This window comes from Anomaloglossus baeobatrachus, chromosome 5 (assembly GCF_048569485.1).
Source record: "Anomaloglossus baeobatrachus isolate aAnoBae1 chromosome 5, aAnoBae1.hap1, whole genome shotgun sequence".
NCBI lineage: Eukaryota > Metazoa > Chordata > Amphibia > Anura > Aromobatidae > Anomaloglossus > Anomaloglossus baeobatrachus.
In genome coordinates this window covers 407,346,987-407,374,299 of record NC_134357.1, presented here as the reverse complement: position 1 = coordinate 407,374,299, position 27,313 = coordinate 407,346,987, and the positions used below count along the sequence as shown (strand labels likewise).

At 44.0% G+C, this 27,313-nt stretch overlaps 1 protein-coding gene across 1 annotated transcript in view; it reads left to right on the top strand.

Annotated features, from left to right (window-relative positions):
* Window positions 1–27,313, top strand: part of PPP1R9B (protein phosphatase 1 regulatory subunit 9B) — a 43,701-nt gene that overhangs the window by 3,803 nt on the left and 12,585 nt on the right. The window contains exon 2 of the mRNA XM_075350207.1: window positions 8,290–8,422. Coding sequence (XP_075206322.1) covers window positions 8,290–8,422 — 133 coding nt within the window. The remainder of the gene's footprint in view (window positions 1–8,289; window positions 8,423–27,313) is intronic.

Here is a 27,313-nt window from a genome sequence, read left to right as displayed (position 1 = left end):
CTGAGGTCCTATTCTGGTGCCTCCCCAGTAAGGTCATGCCTGCATTTAGCTCCAGAGACATGGTAAACATGGGACCCCATAGAAAAACTTGGAAAGTAGTTCCAGTTGTTATAAAGAAGATATGGCTGTTTTGTCCTCTTGGTATATCCCAGTGGTTTACATTCAATTTCCCAATGCCCGTTCTTTCCTACCCTTTCGTCATCCCTGACAGGAGAATGACTTTCTTGACTACTAGCTTTCATAAGAACTATGTGGGTGCTAAGCTTATATGTATATTTAAAGAGCTCTTCTCCTGACATGACATGTCGCATAAGACAATTGGCCAATAGACTAGCCGAGACTAGTAGCAGTGGCTCTCTAACGTGGCATGCTCTCTGATGTGTCATTATGTAACATTCAACCACCAGACAAAAACTATTGCGATGATTTGTTCTCAAGTAAGCTCATTGAATCCTTTAGTTCAGGGGTCCCCAACCTGTGACTTGGGAGCCACATGTGGCTCGTGGGCCTGTGATGTGTGGCTTGCAGCTGTCAGCTTGGTGCCTAAGCACCTATGAAACAGCAAAGAGCTATAAAGAGGATGTCTCAAGATCATAACTTTTGTCAGTGGCCCCACATAAAAGAGCACATTTGAATGGGGAAAGGAAGGAACCCATGGATCTTGGCATACTGCCTCAGTGTGATTTCTGTGGAACAGCTTTGGCTGTCATTATACTGGTAATGGGGGTTCTAGGTGGCACTATTGTGAGTGGGTAGAAGCTGAATGTGGCTCGCGACCAAGTTTCAGAGTTGGATGTGGCTCTCAAGGTCAGAAAGGTTGGGGACCTTTGCTCTAGTTTATTGTATTGAAAGGTAATATCACTAATTATGACCAAACAAGACCAGAAAGTCAGCAACTAATCAAAAAACTGGGTAGTCCTCTGTTCATCAATACTGATCTGGATGAGCCTCACGGTCCTGTCAGAATCTTGGCCCATTGGAGGGTCTTCTGATCCTCAGTGTATCCAGGCCAACCCTATCTACTCTCTCAATATGAAATAATCACTGAATATAATTAAAATCTAATTTTATTACACTATACTACTGCCAACATTGACAACTATAACTGATCAAGATACAATTATTTTATTTTCTGTATTTACCAAATTCCCTGCTATGGAAAATACATAAAAATGTATCTTCATAGGGCACTTCTCCGAACACTATGTTGTGCCATAGAAAATAAAAAGCACATCAATATACTTATATTTTTTAAGAGTGGATTATCCTTGGGAAAAGAATGTATTGTCTGCATATTTATTTATTAAAGCAGGTCATGTACAGAAGATTAAATGATACTTGGGCATTTCTGTTGTCATAATTTTTGGTGATTATACACGATTTCAAAATTTGTGAAGACCCTTGGGTAAACATGAGGACCATATCACTATACATGGTAACTTTAGGAGGAAACTTGAATTACATCAGTCTAGAATCTTATTTGCTCTATGGGAAAGAAATGCAAATTAGCTCTCATGAAGAAGGGGAAAAACTGATCATCCTTCTGCCAACCGGTAGAGGTAGCTACTCTATAAGTCTAACTTTTAAAGAACCTTGCAACGTGAAAATAGATATTAGCCATAGAAGACACCGATCTTCAGATGCTTGTTACAGTCGTGGACATTGACTTCCAGTGTTGCTACCTAATTCAGCCAACCAAACAGTACCCTACAGTGATGAGTGCAAGCCCTCCAAACTAGCTGACTGTATAAAGGTAACTGGCTTGGAATGCTGTAAGGATATTGACTTACAGCAGTCCTGGGCAAAGTGCCACATGCAACCCTCTGGCTCGAACAGTGATGTCCCCCATCATGAGGCTGCACTCTGCCCAGCCTCTCGATTTCACCTTTATCTGCAACCTTGGGATGCAGATACTGGTGAATACAATGATAGAACTGTCAGCTACCTCTTCCCCATTGAGGCAATGCATCTGAGCGAGCAGCAGTCATGATGATGTCACTCCAGCAACAAAAAAAGAGACAGTTGCACACTGCAGTGCTAAGATATGTGCAACAATGAATATAGGAATACAGACTTGCATTACTGCTATGAAAAACATGGAAAAATTGAGATACTTGGCACACAAAAATGACTAGTGTTTTATGAGCCCAACAGCCAACAGCAAGGCGAACTCTTTTTGTTGGGTCCCTGCCTACTCTAGTGCCATCAGGTTTTTTCTTAGACGCCACTACAGCCTCATTACACTGCAGTGGGGGAATGGGAATGGTGAGCAGTTTAATTTTTCATTTTTTTTAAAATTGTCAATACTTGTGGAAAACTCTGAGAGCCTCCTACTGCATGGGGAGCTGTGGGGGACATCATACTGCTTGAGGGAATGTGTGGGAACATAATACTTAATGAGGGGTGATGTGGGGATATTATACTGCGTGTGGGGCTGTGTGGGGCATCATATTATATGGGGGTTGTGTGTGAAAATTAAACTACATGACGTTGTGAGGGGACATCATGTTGTTTGGGGAGAAGATGCTGTATGGTGAACTATGTGGGGACATAATAATATGAGGGGGCTGTGTGCAGACATTATACAGCATGGGGGCTGTGCTTGGACATCGTACTCTGTGAAGAAATTAGTGGGGACAATATACTGTGCGGGGCAGTGTAAAATCTTCATACTGTGTGGGGGCTGTGTTTGGACATCATACTGCATGGAGGGATTTGTGAGGAGATCATACTGTGGGAAGGGGGCTGTGTGGGGATATCATACAGCTTTGTGGGCTGAGTGGGGATATACTACGTGAGGGACTGTGTGTGAATATTATACTACATGAGGAACTGCATGGGGTCATCATACTGTGGAGGCAGTAGGTGGGGAGATGATGCTGTGTGGTGGGCTTTGTGAGGACATCACACTATCAGGTGGCTGTGTGGGGATAACAAACTTCATGGAAAAGAGCAGAGGATTAAATGATGAAAAAAGTAGCTTATACTTATTTATTTTCCTCACAAAACTATGTATTAATCAACTCCGTTTCCTTTACTCTATAACATGCTGCCTGCAGATTGGACTCCATTTTCATTCTGACAGGTTTCCTTTAAATTGTAACACATAATACTGCCATACAGTGAATACGTATAAAGGCCATAATAAATTGTGTAGTGTCCAAACACAATAATAACCTTTAATAATTCCTCAATAAGGCAATACATATAACTTTTATTCTTCTAATAGTGAAATATAACCATCTCATGGTGTAGAAATGAAGGTGTAGAAAAGATAGAGGCCACAATCCCACCTCTTAGATTAGCACACATGGACAAGGACCTCTCTCTGCCCAACACTTTAGGAGACAGCTGACTTATTGAGCCCCTTAGACTTTAATGGAAGAGGAACATGCATGTATGGCCACCAAATTAACTCCGTTGGCTGTATTGTGTTGCCAAATGAACCACAGGAGACAACTATTTTTCTGAAAGATGAGAATGTGAGAGATGAAAACTCTCTACAATAGGTCTGTCAGGGACGCAAACCTTTTCCTCTAATCGTCTGTCACTCACATAGAAACACAGTGCTACTGCTATTCTTTAAAAAAACGATACCAATAAGCTCAAGACCTATATTATCCACTCAGTCTATACCTTGCCCTACAGCTACAGTAGGAGGACTGGAGATACCTAAGGTGGAAGGGACTGTCTCCACGAACCTACTCCTTTAATTTTGTTGGAATAAACTACAAACATATCCATTTACTGTACTTTGGAGACGTAACGTAGGTAAACTCAGTCTAAGGATACATGCGCACGCTGCTTCTTTTTCGTGTTCACAAACTGCAGCCAAAACTGCACCTTGTCAGAGAGAGCCTGGAAATGTCACAAAAAATGTAGGTGCTTTTTTGGTGCATTTTTGCTGCTTTTTTGGTGCGTTTTTGGCTGCAGTTTTGTCAACAATTGTTTCATGTATTTTTCAGTTCAAACAAGCCCATAAAGCTTGTTGAATTGAAAAAAAAAAAATTTAGAAATAAATAAATAATTTAAAAAAAATGGCGTGCGGTCCCCCCCAATTTTAATGCCAGCCAGATAAAGCCATACGGCTGAAGGCTGGTATTCTCAGGATGGGGAGCCCCACGTTATGGGGAGCCCCCCAGCCTAACAATATCAGTCAGCAGCCGCCCAGAATGGCCGCATCCATTAGATGCGACAGTTCTGGGACTGTACCCGGCTCTTCCCGATTTGCCCTGGTGCGTTGGCAAATCGGGGTAATAAGGAGTTATTGACAGCCCATAGCTGCCAATAAGTCCTAGATTAATCATGTCAGGCGTCTATAAGACACCCTCCATGATTAATCTGTAAATTACAGTAAATAAACACACACGCCCGAAAAATCCTTTAATAGAAATAAAAAACACAAACACATTCCCTCATTACCAATTTATTAACCCCGACAAAGCCCTCCATGTCCGGCGTAATCCAGCATGCTCCAGCGTCGCATCCAGCTCTGCTGCATGGAGGTGACCGGAGAAGCAGCAGACACCGCCGCTCCGGTCACCTCCATGCAGCTAATTAAGACAGCCGCGCGATCAGCTGAGCTGTCACCGAGGTTACCCGCAGCCACCGCTGAATCCAGCGGTGGCCGCGAGTAACCTCAGTGACAGCTCAGCTGATCGCGCTACTGCGTGGAGCTGACGACAGGAGCGTGGAGCTGACGACAGGAGCGTGGAGCTGACGACAGGAGCGTGGAGGACGGGACTTTCAGCGGCGGCGGCGGTGGCAGTGAGAGGGGTCCATCATCTCCCCTGTGCGTGCACGCTGGGGCAGCGGTACTTCGGGGAACACGTGGAGGACGGGACTATCAGCGGCGGCAGCGAGAGGGGGATGGACGTTGGCAGCTGAAAACATTGATTTTTCCCTCTCGCTGCCGCCGCTGCTGATAGTCCCGTCCTCCACATCATCTCCCCTGGGGACAGCGGTACTTCGGGGAACATGTGGAGGACGGGACAGGACCACTTGCCTGACCTCACTTCCTGACAAATCACCTGCGTTTTTGGTACCAAAAACGCAGGTAAAAGGCAGGTAAAATGCACCACTTTTGATTAGCATGCATTTTTCCTGCGTTTTTGATGCCCTCATTGTTTTCAATGGGTGACAAATGTTGACAAAAACGCAGGAAGAATGAACATGCTGCATTTTTTTTGTCACAAACTTTTGACAAAAAAAACGCTGACAAATAAACTGCAATGTGCGCATGACAAATCTGACTTCTCATAGACTTTGCTGGGAAGTCAGATGTCAGAAAGTTCAGCTGACAAAACTGCAGCCAAAAAAGCAGCAAAAAAGCAGGAAAAAAAGCAGCGTGCGCATGTAGCCTAAAGGCCCAGTCACACACAGAGATAAATCTTTGGCAGATCTGTGGTTGCAGTGAAATCATGGACATATTGTTCCATTTGTACACAGCCACAAACCTGGCACTGATTGTCCACAATTTCACTGCAACCACAGATCTGCCGCAGATTTATCTCTGTGTGTGACAGGGCCTTTAGAGATGTGAAATACATATGTTCTATATAGGTAATGATGAGCATCAATGAGTAATTGAGAGGGATACTTAGGATATGTTGCATTGCAAATTTGGCCGTTGCATAGATGATAAGTGTGACGCCCTGGCCTATCAGGTCGTCACAGGGTATTGTGCAATCTGCCCTTCTGCATGATATCCAATCCTCCTTGGTTACGGGTCCCTGGCCTGTGGTGTTGCTAAGAACAAGCTAATCAAAATCCTAGAAACACTCTGCACCACACCCACCAGACACACCAGTGGACGGCCTGAAGGGAATAGGGCTGGACACTTGGGGAGTTGGTAAGGGGCGGTCAGCAGTGTCAGGGGTAGTCAGTCAAGTGGTGACTCTTGAGAGGAGAGGTCACAAGTCGTTGGAGGAGGTTAGGAGCTGGGCTCCTCAGTTACTAGATAGCAGACATTGGTCTGGGCCTGGTAGGAGCTGGAACCTCGGTCGCAGGGGATCGTGTCAAGGGGCACGGAACTGACGAGCAGGGCAGCCGTTGGCCTTGTGCCATCTCCGGTCAGGGGCCAGGGCACGATGGGGTACGTGGACCCTAGGCCGGGAAGTAGCTTCATGCGTCCTGGTAATTTACCCGCCGAGGGCGAAGACTTTACGGTTCGTCCTCTACCCGCTCCAAATTCGGGGTACTAGCGCAACGAGGGGGATATGGCTTTCCCAATATACAGTCCAGAAAATACCAAACGTGAACCCTGAGAGCAAGCTCACTCCGTTAGCCATACGGATGAGCGGGACCCGTTCAGTTTCAAGCTGTGCTAAGAATTCTGGTTTACAAGTTGTCGATGTCAGCGTTATTGGACTGAGTGAGTACGCAGTGCCCCTTTCCTCCCCAACGGTGCTCCCCTCTCTCCATCACCAAGCCCCGGGGCATCTTCCCCTACCCACGGAGGGGTTAAACATCTGGCTGGCATTCCAACGCCACCGGGTGCTCCCAACAGCAGCGGTGGTATCCCACCTTACCACACACCGTGGGTGGCGTCAGGAACTCTAACCACAAAATCCCCTGTAAATACCCCCTTTTAGTTCGAGTGTCCGCGCGACCCCACTCGGGTATGGAGAGCCACTGCGGATCCGGATCCGAGCAGTGGCCCGGCTGCTGACGCTGGGGCGGTACACCATCAACGATATTTGAGAATAGAACGATGTGTCAACGATCAACGATAAGGTGAGTATTTTTGATCGTTAGCGGTCGTTCATACGTTTCACACGCAACAACGTCGTTAACAAGGCCGGATGTGCGTCACGAATTCCGTGACCCACAGCGACATATCGTTAGCGATGTCGTTGCGTGTAAAGCGGTCTTAAGTCTTACTTAATCTTCATCCAACAGTTGTGCAAAGGTCAACCCAAGGACTATAGAGGCATCAATAATGACTATGGGTTCCTTACCTCACATAATGTCTGTGAGCATCATTCTGTCTGGTATTTCTATAAGTCTACTTCTAGTAGATTGCAAGGATCGAAGCGCCATAGATGGAAGTGGACTTTGCATCTACTAGGGGCCCGATAGAGAGAGGATAATTAGTTTAGGCTGGACTTGTTTAGGGATCCTCCCTCCACAGACCCCAAACTATAAGGAATAAAGTTTGTGAAGGATTAGGACAAGGATCATAGAAAATAGATATAGGTACAAGCAGGGACGAAGTTCTCCTGTCTCAAGCCTGGAGCGCCAGTGGGGTGCAAGCAAGCTACAATGTCTTGACAAGGTGTTAACCAAGATAAAGAAAAGCCTGTAAACAACTCTTGATCACAGTTGCATAGGTTTTAACTAATACCAGAAAAAGGAATCATACCTTAAAGGGAATCTTTCAGCAGGGTTTTGCTTAAATTAGGGGCAGAGAGCCTGATGCCAGTGATGTGTCACTTGCTCAGCAACTTTCTCTAGTTTGTAAACAATCATTGTTTTATCAGCAGGAGATTATCACTGCCAGACTAGGTGTCCCATGCTAGACAGTCCATGCAATCTGTAGAACCCAGCCCCCACCAGTGATTGGCAACTTGGTGACAACAGGCAGTGTACACAGTAAGCTGCCAAGCAGAAATGTGGGCGGGGTTATACACAGCTCAGCATTCTGACCACAGCTACATCTACAGCAAAGAAAAAAGGGATTCTATCCACACTCCACCAGGCAGTCCAGTAAGTGCCACATCGCTGGAATCAGGCTCTCTCAGATTCCGCAGCAGAAAGTTTCTGACAGATTCCCTTTATTGTTTATTTTTCTGATCGTATATACCCCTTTGGAGAACTGTTTTGTCACCAATAATTTAATGGTTCCCAAAATGTGCCATTCATGAGCGCATAGTTCCAGCGATCTTTAATAAGGGGTACTTTGCTATTTTATTCTAAGAAATGTTATATTTCAGGTTATGTCCTTATGATATAAATATGATTTATCTCACAAGAACAGATGTATAATTGAGTCATTTAAGCCAAGTGGCTATTTTGATGGTATATGATTAGGTGGTTGCTAAGCATTTATAAACATATGGGGACGGTGGGTTCTAATCAATCAAGGAACACTGAAAATATCCTCATTACCGGGTACTCAAGATAACACATGATACAATGCAATATGGCCATAGCCAGTGTATTGTGTCAGCAGCCAGAATTGACCTCTTCTCCGAGAATTCTGGATATTTTTAACGGAGTGCCTATAAAATGGTAAAATTATCATGTAAGATGAGTCTCCATGACACTAACAGTTCTTACCTCCCACAGGTGTTTAGCACATACTCCAATGAGGAATACGACCGTCGTAATGATGATGTGGATCCTATGGCTGCCTCAGCGGAATATGAGCTTGAAAAAAGGGTGGAGAGGCTGGACCTCTTCCCTGTTGAACTGGAAAAAGGTATGGAAAAAATACACTTGTTGAAATACTTAGAAATATTCTCTATTCCATTTACTGCCAGTTGTTGTGACCCCAATCTCACAAATCCTAAAGGAAAGTCAGTAAGATCAACCCCCTAAACCACATATGTGAGTATACAGGTCTTTGAAAGCTAAATCCATCAACACCTTTATATCTTCTATCTGTTGCTGCATTCCTGAGAAATCAGCATTTAATTCATATGCAAATAAGGTATTAACCCTAGAACGCGCAATCATAGAAATCTACCATAGAAAACAAGTAACCGAGCAGGCCTGCGAGGGTTAAGTGCTCTAGGAGTGACAGAGCACTTCCAGAACCTCTGCTTCCCAAGCATGTTTCCTGCCACTATCCTCTTTAGCTCACTGTCTATGTTATGTAAGGAGCCAGGCAAGGATATCAAACATCGACCGATCAATCAAAGTGAAAAGGCTCCTTCTGGGTGGGGAAATAACCTCAACAGATCGAGGCTCTGGAAGTGTTTTGTCACATTCAGAATGCAGCAACAGATAAAAGATGTAAAGGTGCTGAAGGATTTAGCTTTCCAAGAGCTACATGCTCATATATGCAGTTTAGGAGGTTGATGTTGATGATAGATTCTTTTAAAGTAACTGAGACAATTTAAGACTTGCCTCTAAAAGTAGTATGGCACACAACTGCAAAAGGATGAACAATAAGAAATGGAGCCTAAGATGGCAAAGAAAATATTTGATTGTATGAATGGACTTCAGATTGATGATGCATAATCTAGCCATGGGAATATAAAACAATGATTTGGGTCCTGGGGGGAACTACCGTAAACAAATAATTGATCACTGTACTTACTATTATCGGTGGATTGGCATTTTAACAGAGAAGCATGAAGTGATATACAGCTAGGACCTAGTTGTCATCAAATGAGCATTTTAAAAACAAGGGTCCCATATACTGATCTTGCACAAGGACCCTCTGTTGTCTATATCAGCGACAGCCACAGACAGCCCCACAGGGAGAAATCAGCTACTGATTAGGTACCACTGTAGTACCTCTTGTTTGGACCTAATTCAGGCTGGTTCTCTGAACATTTGTATGACTGTCACCGAGTGCAGGTGCATGGCTATAAGTGCAGAGAGTCAATGTCTGAAGAGCCCCAGGGCCCGCCCAGCATAACAAGGCCCAGTGTTAAAGGGAACCAATCACCGGGATTTTCGTATATAACCTATAGCCAGTGCTATACTGGCACTATCAGGCTAATCTATACATACCTTTAGTGGTCAGCTCAGATGTATAGGTTTTGAAATCCAAGAAAGTGCCGTTTGTAAAATGAGCAGCTTCTTGAGTGACAGCAGCTGAGGATCAAATAATATATTCATAATTATCCCCTCCCCCTGTTAGAATTAGCATGAGCATTATACAAACAACTCACTTTATCTAGCAGGACCTGTGTGAGGTCATACCCATGTGACCAGAAGGGGCGGGGCCTCCGCCACCAAAGCCGGATACCAGGTCACATGGGTATGACCTCACACAGGTCCTGCAAGAGACAAAGTGAATTGTATAATACTTATGCTAATTCTAACAGAGGGAGGAGATAACAATGAATATATGATCTGCTCCGCTGCAACTGTCACTCAAGAAGCTGCTCATTTTACAAACTTCACTTTCTTGGATTTCACAACCTATACATCCGAGCTGACCACTACAAGTATGTATAGACTAAGCCTGATAGTGCCAGTATAGCACTGGCTTTAGGTTATATACGAAAATCCTGGTGACTGGTTCCCTTTAAAGGGAATGTATCGCGTTTTTTTATTTTTGTATTAAAAATAGTGGTTATGAAATCAAGTATTTTTAATACAAAATTAAAATCACCGCTTATTTAGTTTTTATTTAATTCTAGCTTTACTGGAGGCACTGGGGGCCATGCTGGATTTGCTGTGTGTGTAATGACAGTAACTAACTCCTTTATGGCAGCCCCTGTGCATAGAGAACAGTGGTCGGGATCTGACCCCATGCAGTACGTTACAGTGGGCGTCTGCTGTGACCTGGACGCACCCCCTGGGCTGTCCAGATCACAGCCGAGGGAGGAGATCGGCGCTATCAATGTGGAGCTCACAGCTATGCTGTTTGCTCCACTTTACCCCTGTCAACCACCAGGATGTGTGAGTATGGGCCGCCTACCCTCCCCTCCCCCCACCGTTACCATCTCCAATGACACCCCCTCCCTCCGCTCTAACCAGCCCCCGCCGCTGCTGCTGTGTGTGTGTTTGTGTCCCTCTGCATGTGAGTACCGCCGCTGCTAACGTCTCCCAAAACACCCACCGCTCACCCCCCCTCCTTCCTCCTGCCACCTGTCGGCCTGTGCGTGAACCGGTGATACTGAATGCAGGGCTGTGTATCTAATCCTATCCTGTGTGATACTGTCTGCACAGCTGTGTACCTAATCCTATCCTGTGTGATACTGTCTGCTGAGCCGTGTATCTAATCCTCTCCTGTGTGATACTGTCTGCTGAGTCATGTATCTAATCCTCTCCTGTGTGACACTGTCTGCTGAGCCGTGTATCTAATCCTCTCCTGTGTGATGTCTGCTGAGCCGTGTAGCTAATCCTATCCTGTGTGATACTGTCTGCTGAGCTGTGTATCTAATCCTATCCTGTGTGATACTGTATGCAGGGCTGTGCATCTAATCCTATCCTGTGTGATGCTGTCTGCAGGGCTGTGTATCTAATCCTATCCTGTGTGATACTGTCTGCAGGGCTGTGTATCTAATCCTAGCTTGTATGATACTGTCTGCAGGGCTGTGTATCTAATCCTATCCTGTGTGATACTGTCTGCAGGGCTGTATATCTAATCCTAGCTTGTGTGATACTGTATGCAGGGCTGTGTATCTAATCCTATCCTGTGTGATAAGGTGGCTTTACACACTGCAACATCGCAAACGACATCGCTGTAACGTCACCGGTTTTGTGACGTTACAGCGACCTCCCCAGCGACATTGCAGTGTGTGAAACCTATCAGCGACCTGGCCCCTGCTGTGAAGTTGTGATCGCTACAAATCGTTCAGGACCATTCCTAGGTCCTTTGTTTCCCACTGTGCAGCATGCATCGCTAGAAAGTTTCAGTGTGTAAAGGGGACTTTACAGCGACTTCCCTTTCAAATAGCAGCTTTGACACGTCCCCAACAACCAGCTAGGTCACTCTGCAGGTCCGGATCGCTGTTGCGTCGTTGGCCAGGTCTGCCTGTTTGACAGCTCACCAGAGACTTTGTAGCGATCCCGGCTAGGTTGAGATCGCAGGTTGGATCGCTAGAAAGTCTCAGTGTGTAAACCTAGCTATACTGTCTGCTGAGCCGTGTATCTAATCCTATATTGTGTGATACTGTCTGCTGAGCTGTATCTAATCCTATCCTGTGTGATACTGTCTGCTGAGCCGTGTATCTAATCTTATATTGTGTGATACTGTCTGCTTAGCTGTGTATCTAATCTTGTCCTGTGTGATACTCCTGCTGTCCTTGGGGACACTTTAGACATTTGTGGTCACCAACAAAATGGCTCTGCACTGTGTCCCTACACTTCATCTTCCCTTATCCTTTGTAAACACCCAGGTTGGGAGGGGGAGGTGACATCACACACAGGAGAGCAGATTCTACCCACTTTACTGCAGCTGTAATCCAGGCTATTTCTACAGTGGGATTTCTGTAGGATTCAGCAGCTGCTCCCCCTAGTGTTTAACAGTGGAAAATATCAAACTTTTTCATTTTTTTTTTTATATTTTGCTCAATTAAAAACAAATACGGTAATAATATTTAAACAAAACATTAATACTTTACATTTTTTCAGTTATTGATTTTTTTTTTTTTTACGACACCTTCCTTTTAATAATAGCATATGTTAGGTGGGAGCACCCTGTAAGAGATTTTACATCAAGGCCCAGGAGACTATGGTTGGGTACCCTACTTAATTGGTGTGTTAGCGAGAGTGTTTTCTTGGTTAGATTTGTTACATTATAGCACAAAAAGTGTTTCTTAAAGGGGTTGTATCAACTTTTTAATCTGAAAGCAGCATAATGTAGGCATTAAGATCCTGATTGCAGGGATGTGTCCCTAATTAGGCTGTGTGCTGTAGTTTCAATACAATCAGTGTTTTATCAGCAGAGGTTTATCACTACAGGACTTTGTTGCATGTGCATGCCAGTCCAGCTGATATGTGAGACCCCACCTCCACCACTGTTTGGAAGCTTTCTGACAATGTACACTGCACACAGGGAGCTGCCAAACAGTGGTGTGATTGGGTTTATACACAGATGAGAGAAAACAAGGATTCTAGCAAAACTGCACCAAGCAGTCTAGTAAGTGTCACATTGCTGGAAGCAGTCTCTCTGCCACTACATTATGCAGATTCCATAGCAAAAAATTCAAGACAGATTCCCTTTGAATGGATAAAATTACAAAATGTTTGTAAAAATAAGCAATTTTGCTATTGACTTATAAAAAAGTTCTCCATTCTCAAGAACAGTGAGACTTTTCATTCTATTGCGTCCTGCTCTTTGTATAGATTACTCACCACGGCTCCAGCCTATCAGTAGTGTCCAGTATCGTAAGCAAAGAGAGAAGGAATGCAGCGCTCACAAAATTTTTCCCATAGAGCTGTTCTGGAGCTGGCCAGATTGCTAGATCCGACCAGCTCCTCGGATGCTGCAGAAGAAAAGCTGCCTATTTACAGCATTAGAAATTGCACACTTAAGACCAGCAGGAAACCGGAGATCTGTGAAGTCTAGAAATGGTGGCCGGTCTCCTAGGCAAGGAATGAACTGCTTACAAGATTTTTGCTATAAAGCTTGCTAGTGTTGCCCTGAAGCTTGCCCAGATCGGGCCAGCTTTAATGCCGCTATGCTCCCTCAATGCTACAGAAAAAAAGCAACCTTGACTTGCAGATTTGAAGCGCGTCATGTCCTGGATCAGAGGCACAATAATGCTGCTGGAGTGAACTATAAGTTATCAGGATCATACCGCCCCCAGGCAGGCAGGCAGGAAGCTAGTAGGCAGTGTAGCGGTGCACTCCTGAGGATGGGACAAACCCTTTAAATTTATCAAGGTAAACATGTATTTGTGTCAGTTTTCTCTTGCTGCTCTAATTCCATGCATATACAATGCCAGAATTTACATTACCAGCCCACGAAGAGCTATGGAAATAATATGTTAATGATATGAAATTGTATAGTAATTTACATTTTTTCTATTCAGATGTGAAGCTTCAGGGACTTTTCTGTGCGTTGTTTACTTACTGAAATAAAACCATTTACTCTGCTCTGAGTTTAAAAAGCTTACCGACAATATAGGCGTCCTAATGTACATACATTTGTAGAAATGTTAATATTTAATGAAGACTAAGGCTGATTTTGATCTGCATCCATATGCCATGTTGTCTTTCAATGGAAAAAAATACAGATTCTTCCACTTTTTAATCCATTTAAGACAAATGTGAGAAATAAGACACCTAATCTTCACTGGTCAATGATAAGAATATGGTTAACACTAGTAATTATCACTGCTATGAGTAACTGAGGGTGTGGGAAGATGTTTATAGCAGCGTGTAATGAGAATTTTTATAGATAGATAGATAGATGTGATGGATGGATGGATGGATGGATGGATAGATAGAGGGATAGATAGATAGATAGATAGATAGATAGATAGATAGAGGGATAGATAGATAGAAAGATTAGATGAGATGGATGGATGGATGGATGGATGGATAGATAGGTAGAGGGATAGATAGATAGATAGATATGATTAATTAGATATATAACAAATAGATATATACAGTAATGGTCGAAAGTGTTGGCACTCTTGAAATTGTTTCAGAAAATAAAGTATTTCTCTCAGAAAATAATTGCAATTGCATGTTTTGTTATATACATTTATTTCCTTTGTGTATTGGAATAACATAAAAGCAGAGGCAAATTGGACACAATTTCACCCCCAAAATGGGCTGGACAAAATTGTTGGCACCTTTCCAAAATTGTGGGTTAACAACTTTGTTTCAAGCAAGTGATGCTCTTTCAAACTCAGCTATGGGAAATAACAGGTGTGGGCAATATGAAAATCACACCTGAAGCCAGATAAAAAGGGAGAAGTTGACTGAATCTTTGCATTGTGTGTCTGTGTGTGTCATACTAAGCATTGAGAACAGAAAGAGGAGAAGAGAATTTTTTGAGGATTTGAGAAACAAAATTGTTAAAAATATTAACAATCTCAAGGTTATAAGTCAATCTCCATAGATATTGATGTTCCTTTGTCCACGGCGCGCAACAAAATCAAGAAGTTTCCAACTCATGGCGGCACTGTAGCTAATCTCCCTGGAGATAGACAGTAGGGAAAAATTAATGGAAGGTTGTGTGACGCCCTGGACCCCAGGGGTCACAGGTAACAACACCTACCACATTAGACACCCCCCCCATCCCCTGTGAGGACATACCCGTCACCTGAAAGGGAGACCTGGTGCCTCCCTCAGGGCCAGTAGGGCACACCAGGTGGGCGGAGTTAGGCAGAAAGGCACACCCACCGAGGAGACTACTGGCCTGAGGCAGGAAATACAGTTGAGTCTAAGTTTGAAGTTGTAGAGTGTGGCAGTGAGAGGAGTGGAGTTGCTGAGCTGTCAGGGACTCGGGAAGGAGCCTGGGACCCTTGAAACGTCAGGCAGGCAGACGGTGGTGGCCGTCTACAGGAGTACCAGTACGGCAACCGGCGGAACCATAGGGACCGGGCCAGGGTTGGAGCCCGCCAGCCCTGAACCGGGGAGTCAACCGTGTACCGGAGCACCAGAAACCGGGTACTCAGACCCCATCCTAGCTTAGAAACCACTGAGTTTAGGCAAATTGACTGATTGCTGGCTGGACCTCACGGGTTCATTCACACCCAAAGTCCCAAAAGAAGGCAAAAGCCCACCGATGCCGGGTGAGAGCCACCGCCAAGGGCCAAACATCCGACGAGCCAGCGCCAGCGGGCAACCGAGGGCTCCTCCGGCAGCTCAACGCCGGGGTGCGGGCTACCACTGTCCAGGCAGGGGAGTCGAAAAACCACAACAAGAGGTGCAAGGGAAAGGGGCTACCATCAACCTCACAGGGGACACAAGCAGCCGGCCGCGGGAACCGACCATACCCGAACTTTGGTTTACCAGTGACTCTGAGTGTGAATTAATCGTGAGTACACCAGTGCCATCCGGGCATGACACTGCACCGCAGCACGGCACCCTGCACCCCGACAACAACACCGTCGCCGGTCCCTCCCAACTGGGCCCCGGGACACACTGCCCCTACCCACGGAGGGGCTAACATCTAGGCTGGGGCCGTAACACCGATCCCGGGGAAACCCTCCACTCCAGCCGCAGTGGTGGTGCATCCCATCACCACGACCCGTGGGTGGCGTCACGACCCGTAGGACGACAACGCGGCCCGCCCGGCTGCGCGCCTCGTCCCACACCACCACCACCCCACTGCCTCCCCTTTAACAAAGCGATGTGGCCCCCGGTCCTGAGGCACTCGTGCCACCGACAACCCGAGCCCGGACCTCGAGCGGCTCGGCCCGAGCAGCGGAGAAGCGGCCGGGCCCCTTTCAGGGTGGTACAGTTGCAACACATGATAATCTGAATACTAGATAAGTAGCCCCAATGAAGTTCCAAAGATGTTCAAGCTGTACTGCAGACACAGGGTACATAAGTGTCAGCGCGAACTATCCGATGACATTCAAATGAAATGAAACACTATGGTAGGAGACGCAGGAGGACATTACTGCTGACACAGAGACATAAATATATAGGCTGCAGTTTGCCAAAATGTGAGCGAGTAAGCCATGATGCTTCTGAGAAAGCGTCTTGTGGACAGATGAGACCAAAATAAAGCTTTTTGATAAAGAGCATCATTCTACTGTTTACTAAAAAAATGGAATGAGACCTACAAAGAAAACAATACAGTACCTACAGTCACATTTGGGGGAGGTTCAAAGATGGGGTTGTTTTGCTGCCTCTGGTATTGGGTGCCTTAATTGTGTGCAAGGCCTTATGAAATCTGAAGATTACCAAAAGTTGGCTGGCAATGTAGTGCCCAGTGCCAGGAAAATGGGTTTGCATTCTAGGTGATGGGTCAATGACCCCAAACATACAGTATGTGATGAAGCACCCATAAATGGATGGAAGCAAAGCACTGTAGAGTTCTGAAGTGGCAGCAATGAGTCCAGATCAAAATCCCATTGAACACCTGTGGGGAGAAGGTGCCTTCAAATATGAGAGAAGAAGTGTGGTGCAAAATTCCATGAGGGAGGAGTCAGAAGCTTCATTATGGTTATAGGAAGCAATTTATACCAGTTATTTATTTCAATGGTGTGCAACCAAATATTAAGTTGAGGGTGCCAACAATTTTGTCTGGGATATTTTTGGAGTTTTGTGTCCAATTCGCCTTTTTTCCTCTGTTCCAATACACACAAAGGAAATAAACATGTGTATGATAATATTTGTATAATTGTATAATTGGAATCATTTTCTAGGGGAAATACTTATTTTTTTTGGAACAATTTCAAGTGTGCCAACACTTTCGGCCATGACTGTAAATAGTGATGCTGTTTTTATTGTAGGTAGATACTAAAAAGAAATTTTAAAAAACCTCCTAGCAGAATCAAGCAAGTTTGATATATTGTATATAGTGAGATTTAGTTGATAGACACTCATATACTGTATGATATATAGATAAATAAATATATATCCAGTCATGGCAGCTTGCACCTGTCCACATTTGCTTTATTCTACTCAGAGCTGCTGGTCAGCTTTTTTTTTTTTTTTTTTTATTATTATTTTAGATATATTGTTGGGGGTGGTGACTGCCTCCATATTTAGCTGAGCACTCCTCCATAAGCCTGAAGATGCTTTAAATAGTACTGTATCATACTTGCCCCCTATATTTGTAGGTTTTTAGCCCAAGTCCTCTCAAAGAAAAGTCCCCTTGTTGTGGCTGGTGGGCTCTCATGAACTGGCCATTTTGTGTGCTAAGTACCTTCATTTAATAAGTATATTCTATATAGCAGTAATGCAGTCCAAACTTCATGTATTCTCTTAGAGCTGGTGTATTCTTTTGTTTGTAGATATCTAGATACATATTTTGCTGTACATCCATGACTAACTTATTACAAAACAGCAAGTTTACAAAGCGACTACTCATATATCCACATCACACACCAAGGCCAGGCCAATAAATATTCTAGATCTGATTGACAGCCTGGATCGCCATCATGGATGATGCATTGTGGGATTTGGATACTATAATTACAAAACCATTTTCAATAGCAGATACTGCCACGTAGCTATAGCGGTGGTAAATGTCACCCAGGGCCCCTGTGACACATTGAAAAACGCTATTATAAATGGCACATAGCAGGAGAAGAGAGGAGAGATGTTACACATTTCGTATCGGGGACCAGGAATTTAAAGTTCTGAAAGGAAAGTCATTACATTTCTCTTCAGCCATTTTCCAGTTATAATTTGTATCTAAGAATGCTGAGTGACGACTACCGGTAATTTAGTCATCACCCCATGCTGACACTCCTAACCTAGGTATACACAGTATGGGAATACAGGTAGTATCACTTCATATTTAGTCAGTAAAGGGACTACGTTGGACTTTAACACTAATAATAAGATCGTCAATGTCTGATTAGTGAAGGTCTGACCCCTCGGACCACCGACAATTATCGGAACTAACGATGATCTCAATGGTGCTGATGTGAGAACTCAAGCACCCTCATAGTGCTGATTGGTGGGGTTCCCATGGCTAAGATCCAAAGTGATTATATATTAATGGCCCCATCTAAGTAAAACCCCATAAATAGACCTCAATTAATTAGATTAAGCAGAGAACAACTATTATGTGTCTGTGTAGGGCCTCATCTAATGTCTAATTTAGTCTGTGGTGGCATTGCAGGGAAACTGAACACGTGGTGCTCGGATCCTCTAGCAGCGAGACACCATGTGATCACTTTATTTTTGGGGGGAGCTTTACTAATAAAAATGGTTTGTCCAAAATAAGACAATTCTTTTACAACCCCAATACCAACAAAGTTGAGACACATTATCCTTAAGTTCTCTTGTCATGTAAATTCTAGTCTAGGGTGTAGTTTTTACAATTGATTGATATGGTGTCATATTCTGCCCTAACTCATGTAATTTATAAAGTTGAGATACTGTCTAAAATGAAATGAAAACAAGAATGCAACGATTTGGACATCTCTTATAGCCATATTTAATTCGCCACAGAACATAGAAAGCAGATCAGATGTTAAATTTTAGACACTTTTCCATCTAATAAGAAAAAATTAACTCATTTAGAAATCGAAGGCTGCAACACCTCTACAAAAATGTTGAGACATCATTACCAGAAGGCTGGAAAATGAAGGTTGTATTAATGGAAAAACAGTTCTTAATAGCCACATAACTGTGTATAAAAAGAGGATGTTAGAGAGGCAGAGTCACTCAGAAGCAAAGATGGTCAGAGATTCATCTGTGAACGACTACATCAACAAATTGTGGAACAATTTCAGAAAAATGTTCCTCAACCTGAAATTGCAAAGACCCACCATCTACAATACATAATATACTCAGAATATTCAGAGATTCAAGAGAAATCCATGTGCACAAGGGACAAACTCGAAATTGGAGGTTCGTGATCTATGAACAGATGTTACTGTATTAAAAACAGGCATGATTCAGTCGTACAAATCACTGCATGAGCTCAGGAATACTTCCAGAAATCATCAACTGTGAACACATTATGCCCTGCAATTCATAATTCAAATTAAAACTCTATAATACAAAAAAGAAGTCATATATCAACCCAGAAAAGCTGCCGTCTTCTCTAGGCCAAATCTCATTTTAAATGAACTGAGGCAAAATGGAAAATTATTCTGTGGTCAGATGAATCAAAATTTGAAATCATGGAATCCATGGACGTAGTGTTTTGTGGACTCATGAGAAGAACCATCCAGCTTATCAGCCCACATTTTTGGTGGTACAGGGCTGCATTAGTGCCTATGGCCACAGGGTACTGCACCCCCATTAGGGTGTAGTACTTATCCTGGGTCTGTGGTAGGTCGTTGCCGGTTTCCTTTCACACAAACATACAGTAAAACTGGGTTGCCCTCCTCAATGGCCAGGATGGGATCACAGTAAGGGGTCACTACAGCGGTGGGTTTACAGGAGGCCACCGCACCAGGGGCTCCCCAGATCCACTGGACTGGGGACTCAGGGACAGGGAGAAGAAACCGCCACGGGAGAGTGAGAAGCACACAGTGGGAAGAGCAGGTTGACCTGGTGAGAGCAGTGAACCAGCCGGTGGCAGCGGCTGGTGGCAACAACTTGGAACACACAACACAACTACCACAGAGAGAGAACAACTTCAGACACAGAGTAGAGCGGATGTGCCGCAAGCAGCTTTGTGGGCCAAGGCATTCAACACAGTCACTGGGGAGAAGCAGGCGGCTGCTTCCACAGGATCGGTGCTGTCAGGATAGAGAATCCTAGGGCAGATATACTTTATGTTATCTACCAACTCTGCAAGGGTCACGGGGAACGGCTAGAACAGTCACCGGATCCGTCCCAACGAGTCTGCAGCCAAATAGCATATAGGATCCAGGGTTGAGGACCAGCCCCACAACGGAACCACGCTATCAGCATACAGAACGGGACACTTTACTAACACCGGGATCCCCAAGTGCTTCACGCCACGGGGGTCCGATACTTAGAGCATCAAAGGAGGAAAGGTCTCACTGGCTGACACACACACCGGACTTGACCTTTCATGGATCCAGGATCGGCTGGAGCCCATCGTGGCAAAGATCGGCACTCTGGGGCAGCACTTAAAAGACCTGTGAGTAAAAAGACCTGGAACTGCAGCCCCTGCCTCTCCTTTACTGTCCCCGTTGCCCAGCGCTGCGGCGACCACGGGGACTACCACCACCCCCGTCTTCCATTATCTTCCCTAGGGTAATCCCGCTTCGCCTGTGGGGAGCAACACCATCCCAGCTGCACCCAACATCTGCCCCGGCGAGAGACCCTGCAGCGGCGGCCGCATACCTGGCCACGTAACACAGGTGGCGTCACAATCATCCGATAGACTTTCCTAACAGTCACCCCCATCCTCCACCTCCAACTACCACCCTCATCCTCCATTCCTGCCTCTCGTCCACCGCCATCATTCCCTTCCTGTATGCCTCGGGGCAACAGATCCGGGCCAAGCCACCCCGTGACAATGCAGAGGATCTGCACCCCCGGCCTGGCAACAAGTAGGTTAAAACACCTGCCCCGTGGGATGCTCCACTTACACATCTTGAAAGGCAGCATCAATGCTGAGCATAGAGGTTTTAGAACAAGGTCTGCTTCCATCCAGACAATGTCTATTTCCAGGAACGCCTTAGATATTTCAGCAAGACATTGCTAATCGACAAACTGCATCCATCATAAAAAGGCTTCACAGAAGCAATTGGTCTCCTTACTTCTCAAATGTTTAATGACTGTGGGAAAAAAAAGAGGAGCTACTGAATGGTAGATATGTCCCTGTCCCAACTTTTTTGAGAAGTGCGGATGCCATCAGTCTGTAAACGAGTAAATTTTTTCAAATGAAATGGAAAATGGCTTACCATCAACTTCAGATCTGTATTCTACGTTCTTTACATTTCTTTACATTTTACACAACATCCCAACTTTTTACGACCTGGGAAAATATAAAAGAAAGACCGTAGGTTTTTTTATATACAAAAAAATGCTCACAGGTTTTTTTGAAAGAGTGCAATTTTGTGATTCCTCCGTAATAATATTCATGTGTCAGTGTAGTCACTATATACTAGAGCTGCTACCTGCTGCATCTCTAGAAGTGATGTGCAGCCCCTCAGTATGGCAGCCAGTACCAAGCTAATTTCATAGTCTGTACATTTTTATACATTCTAAATGAGACATAAACGCTAAGTAAGGATTGATACTTCTATTGTTAGTGGGGTTGTCTGGTGTAAAAATAATGTTAAATCAAATTTATTTAAAGTTGTCCACTTTATTTTAACTATAAAGAGAATCTGAGTGTTGATACATGTTGCCCGATTGACGGATGAAATAATACAGCCAGTGTCTGATACATTATGTCTCAAAAGTGAGTTTTCCACTCACATTTTTGTAAATATGTCATTATATCTTTTCATGGGACAACACTGAAGATATGACACTTTGATAGAATGTAAAGTAGTCAGTGTACAGCTTGTATAACAGTGTAAATTTGGTGCCCTCTAAATAACCCAACTCACAGCCATTAATGTCAAAACCACTGGTAACAAAAGTGATTTTTGCAGTCTAATTGTGAGTGTGTTTTCTTACAGCGCTTCTCCACAACCCTGGATACTTGACAAAGCTTTTTAGTGAAATTATTGTGCCAGGGTTGTCTATTGATTTGTTGCACACTGCCATGCGCAAGAGAGGTGACCAAGTCAATAGCTGATGTGATTATAGTGCTGTATAAAACAGTGGCACTGGCTGGGTCATGAAGTGTATATATAGAGAACAGCCAAAGAATAGAGTTAGACAGTGTGTAAGTGTCTAGGTGTTTGAGGTATTTGCAGGGGTGCACTACTTGCTTGACATGGGGGACTGGTGAGGAGAACAGGGATGAAAATCTCAATAAATGGTGGTCAGATATGGGAAATGGGGAGGTTGTGAGGTTATATAGGAAGCAGAGTCGGGTGAAGCCTAGTATATGTCTGTCTGTGTCAGTGGCTGTGGAGGACCACTGAGTAAGACCAAAAGATGAAGCAAGCAACAGGAGTTAGAGCCTGCTGACTGGAGTTTGTCAGCGGGGATGTTGAAGCCACCTATGATGTTGATGGGAATGTCAGCAGAGAGAAAATCTAGAAGCCAGGTAGAGAACTGGTCAATAAAGGCAGTGGTAGGACCTAGAGGTCGGTATATGAGGCCACTTAGCATATAACCACCATATTGTCCTTAATGTAAGAACTACAGCATATACAGTCTCCTCTTTGCTATTTCTCCTTATGCTGTCTATATCTTTATACTGTTTGCCTCATGATGTCCCCATCTTCCCCATCTTCCTACCACCATTCTACCCCTTCTCCATACTACTCACCCACTACATTATGCCCCCTCCATAAACATACTGTGCTCCGTCATCATATTTACTTTGCCAACTCCAAAGTTCTCTCTCCACACTGTGTTCTGACACTTTTCCCATCTATGCATATTGTCACTGGCGCTCATACTATGCCCTTATACTATGAAGCCCTCATATAGTGTTCACACCCTCCCTCTCGTCTACAGTAAAATTTTCTTGACTCTTTGGCTCCATTAAGGAGCAATTACCTTCCTGCTATCTTTGCTGCTTTAATGGCTCTGCAGTGATGTCAGCAACGCAATGAGGTGACCTCATCACACTGCTGCACACCGGGGCAGGGAGCTGATTACTGCTCCTATGCCCCTACATCTCCAGCATTCATATCCTCAATTGTATTCACATCTGAAAGACACAAATACAATTGAATTCAGGGAATGACACCAGGGGTACAGTCAGATCTGTGAGCTGTGTTAGTGACTCACTGGTTACCGGTGTACCTGCTCTCCAGCCATCACAGTGCTGAATGATGGAGAAAGGTATTGGGTAGCCAAATCCACAATTAATAGTGATAATATATATTTTTAACTTCAGATTGCACTCAGCTCTTTACGCTCTTCCCTGGGATCAATCTTGCTGGAGGTGTATGATGTTTACAGTCACATTGTACATCACCAAGAGTACTGGTCTGGTAGATGCTGCCTACAGGGGCATAACAATAGTGGGTGCATGGGCTGCACTCTGTTTCTGGAGTCTCGGGGAGACCTTAAAGGTCCCTTTAACCCACATGAGAAGATAGATACTACTAAAGACCAATAATAGTTGGGGGTCCTATTGGAGATTTCACATTGGGAACCACAAACCTTAAATATCTCATTGGCAGTCTATTTTGTCATTGAGTTGACATGCGTGGCCACTTTAAGCCTGAAATCATGCTATGTAGCCGAATAATATCATTTGCTTCCTGTTACCAGCCTATAGGTATCAAAGAGATCCTGACTCTAATATTTGTCATTGGCAGCGCATACAAATTGATGCCTCCATGATCAATAGGTCATCTCACATATCTACGAGGCTGAGAACCTCCTAGTCACTGACACAAGACCTGCAATGCAGCTTGTAAGATTAGTCACTTTCCTCTATATACACTGTCCCTTCTGCGTAAAGTAAATGAATCGGAGCCGTAATAAATGTGAGCAAACCTCCATTATGTGTAAACGCTGAGGCAAAGAATAGCATCTGCTGACGGTGACACGATCCTCCCAGGTATGAGTAAGAGGGCTGTATGGGGAAAGTGTGGCTATCTCTCCTCATCACACGTCATTGACCTATATATACTAATTAGGTATAGAAAAAACCATTCGAGACAGAAATAGAAACATTTAAAGGGATTCTCTAGAGATACACAGTGTATATACTTCATAACTCATTAACTATTAAATACAAACGTACGGGGCGCTGTTTTCTCACCTTCATTTTAGTTTATTCATACAGTCATATGAAAAAGTTTGGGCACCCCTATTAATGTTAACCTTTTTTCTTTATAACAATTTGGGTTTTTGCAACAGCTATTTCAGTTTCATATATCTAATAACTGATGGACTAAGTAATATTTCTGGATTGAAATGAGGTTTATTGTACTAACAGAAAATGTGCAATCCACATTTAATCAAAATTTGACCGATGCAAAAGTAAGGGCACCTCAACATAAAAGTGACATTAATATTTTGTAGATCCTCCTTTTGCAAAAATAACAGCCTCTAGTCGCTTCCTGTAGCTTTTAATGAGTTTCTGGATCCTGGATGAAGGTATTTTTGACCATTTCTGTTTACAAAACAATTCCAGTTCAGTTAAGTTTGATGGTCGCCGAGCATGAACAGCACGCTTCAAATCATCCCACAGATTTTCAATGATATTCAGGTCTGGGGACTGGGATGGCCATTCCAGAACATTGTAATTGTTCCTCTGCATGAATGCCTGAGTAGATTTGGAGCGGTGTTTTGGATCATTGTCTTGCTGAAATATCCATCCCCTGTGTAACTTCAACTTCGTCACTGATTCTTGCACATTATTGTCAAGAATCTGCTGATACTGAGTTGAATCCATGCGACCCTCAACTTTACCAAGAATCCCGGTGCCAGCATTGGCCACACAGCCCCAAAGCATGATGCAACCTCCACCAAATTTTACTGTGGGTAGCAAGTGCTTTTCTTGGAATGCCGTGTTTTTTTGCCTCCATGCATAATGTCTTTTTGTATGACCAAACAACTCAATCATTGTTTCATCAGTCCACAGGACCTTCTTCCAAAATGTAACTGGCTTGTCCAAATGTGCTTTTGCATACCTCAGGCGACTGTTTGTGGCGTGCTTGCAGAAAGAGCTTCTTTCGCATCACTCTCCCATACAGCTTCTCCTTGTGCAACGTGCGCTGTATTGTTGACCGATGCACACCATCTGCAGCAAGATGAAGCTGCAGGTCTTTGGAGGTGGTCTGTGGATTGTCCTTGACTGTTCTCACCATTCTTCTTCTCTGCCTTTCTGATATTTTTCTTGGCCTGCCACTTTTGGGCTTAACAAGAACTGTACCTGTTTTCTTCCATTTCCTTACTATGTTCCTCACAGTGGAAACTGACAGTTTAATGAGTCTGAGACAAGTCTCTGAGACAACTTTTTGTATCCTTCCCCTGAACAACTATGTTGAATAATCTTTGTTTTCAGATCATTTGAGAGTTGTTTTGAGGAGCCCATGATGCCACTCTTCATATGAGATTCAAATAGGAGAACAACTTGCAAGTGGCCACCTTAATTATCTTTTCTCATGATTGGATACACCTGCCTATGAAGCTCAAAGCTCAATGAGGTTACAAAACCAAATTAGTGCTTTAATAAATCAGTAAAAAGTAGTTAGGAGGGTACAAATCAAGATTTTTGATAAGGGTGCCCTACTTTTGCACCGGTCAAATTTTGAATAAATGCGGATTGCACATGTTAGTACAATAAACCTCATTTCAATCCAGAAATATTACTCAGTCCATCAGTTATTAGATATAGGAAACTGAAATAGCTGTTGCAAAAACCCAAATTGTTATAAAGAAAAATCTCAATATAAGCAAGGTGCAAGATTTGTACTATATTTGCTTGAATCAGTGGCATAGCTTGGGGGAGCCACAGGGGTAGTTGCTTCAGGTGGCAATTCTACGGTGGTGCAAAATTTCGATATGACAAAGCTCAATATCAAGAAGTAAGCTTTGACATCTCAGTTGCTGCCTATGCAGAGTACAGCAACTGATGACAAACTCAACTCCACTGCTGTGCTCTGCAGCTATTGAGATGACAGAACACAAGCAGCTAATAAACTAAATAACTTGGACAACAAATAACTAGTTTATGTCTGACTTAAAAGGGTGCTCTCAAGTTTAAGGGCTCATTCAGATGACCATGCCGTTTGTCCTGGTCAGTTCCTTTCTTTTTGCGGACCTACGGACAAGAATATCTTTTCAATGTGTTTTGTGTAGGATTGAATGGTACACGGAAGTTCTTCCATGTGTCATCCGTGCCCGTATGTCCGTTCCGTTATTATGGAACATGTCCTATTCTGTTCCGCAAAATGCGGACCGTGACACAATATAAGTCAATGGGTCTGCAAAATCCCCAGAAGCCACGCAGAAGGACTTCCGTGTGGCTTCTGTCTATCAGTGCCCCTGCAGTCTGTGTCCCACTGTCCTGGCCGACCCCACAGCGGCTCACACAGCAGTGTGCGAGCAGCTGCGGGGCTGACAAGTGCTGCTGTCAAGAGGTTAGGAAAGTTCATGCCTGCTGCAAGGTTAGGAAAGTTCATGCCCGCTGCAATCTCACCTCCAGTCTCGCGGGCGGCCCGAGACTGTGACTAGCGGTGACGTCACGGGTTTAGCGAAGTTCATCACTGCAGGAAATGTACCTAGCTAACCTCATGACATCGGTGCTAGTCATCCCCTGCGGTGATCTGGCTTGACCTAATGATGTTACCTCAGGTCACTGCACTGCTCTCCCAGTCAATGGGGAACATTCTGTTCTTCACTGACTGGGACAGTAAGTATGGATTGTCGTGGGACCCCCTTATTGGATTACGCTGGACCTGGATTTGTTTTTTATTTTTCAATAAATTGGTGAAAGAGGGAATGTGTTGAGAAGTTTTTTTCAAATAAAATTTTTTTTGTTGTCTATTTTTTTTTATTACTGACTAGGTTAGTGATGTTGCGTATCTTATAGACGCCGTAACATCACTAATGCCAGGGCTTGATGCCAGTTGACATTACACAGCTGATCTCAACCCCATATATCACCCAATTTGCCACCACACCAGGGCAATGGAATGAGCTGGTGTGTAGCGCCAGAATTGGTACATCTAATGGGTGCACCACTTCTGGGGTGGCTGTGGCCTGCTATTTTTAGGCTGGGGAGGGTCCAATAACCGTGGACTTCCCTAGTCTGAGAATACCAGACCACAGCTGTCTGCTTTACCTTAGCTTGTGATCCAATTTGGGAGGGACCCCATGTTTTCTGTTTTAAATTATTTATTTAATTTAATTTAAAATAACAGTGTGGGGTGACTTCTGTTTTAGATTACTAGCACTAAAGGGTGCAAGATTACAAAATGCAGGGGAGTAGGACATTATATCTATATCTATCTATCTATCCATCCATCCATCCATCCAGCTATCTCTCTATCCAGCTAGCTATCTTTCTAGCTTTTGACTGTATGTAACCCTC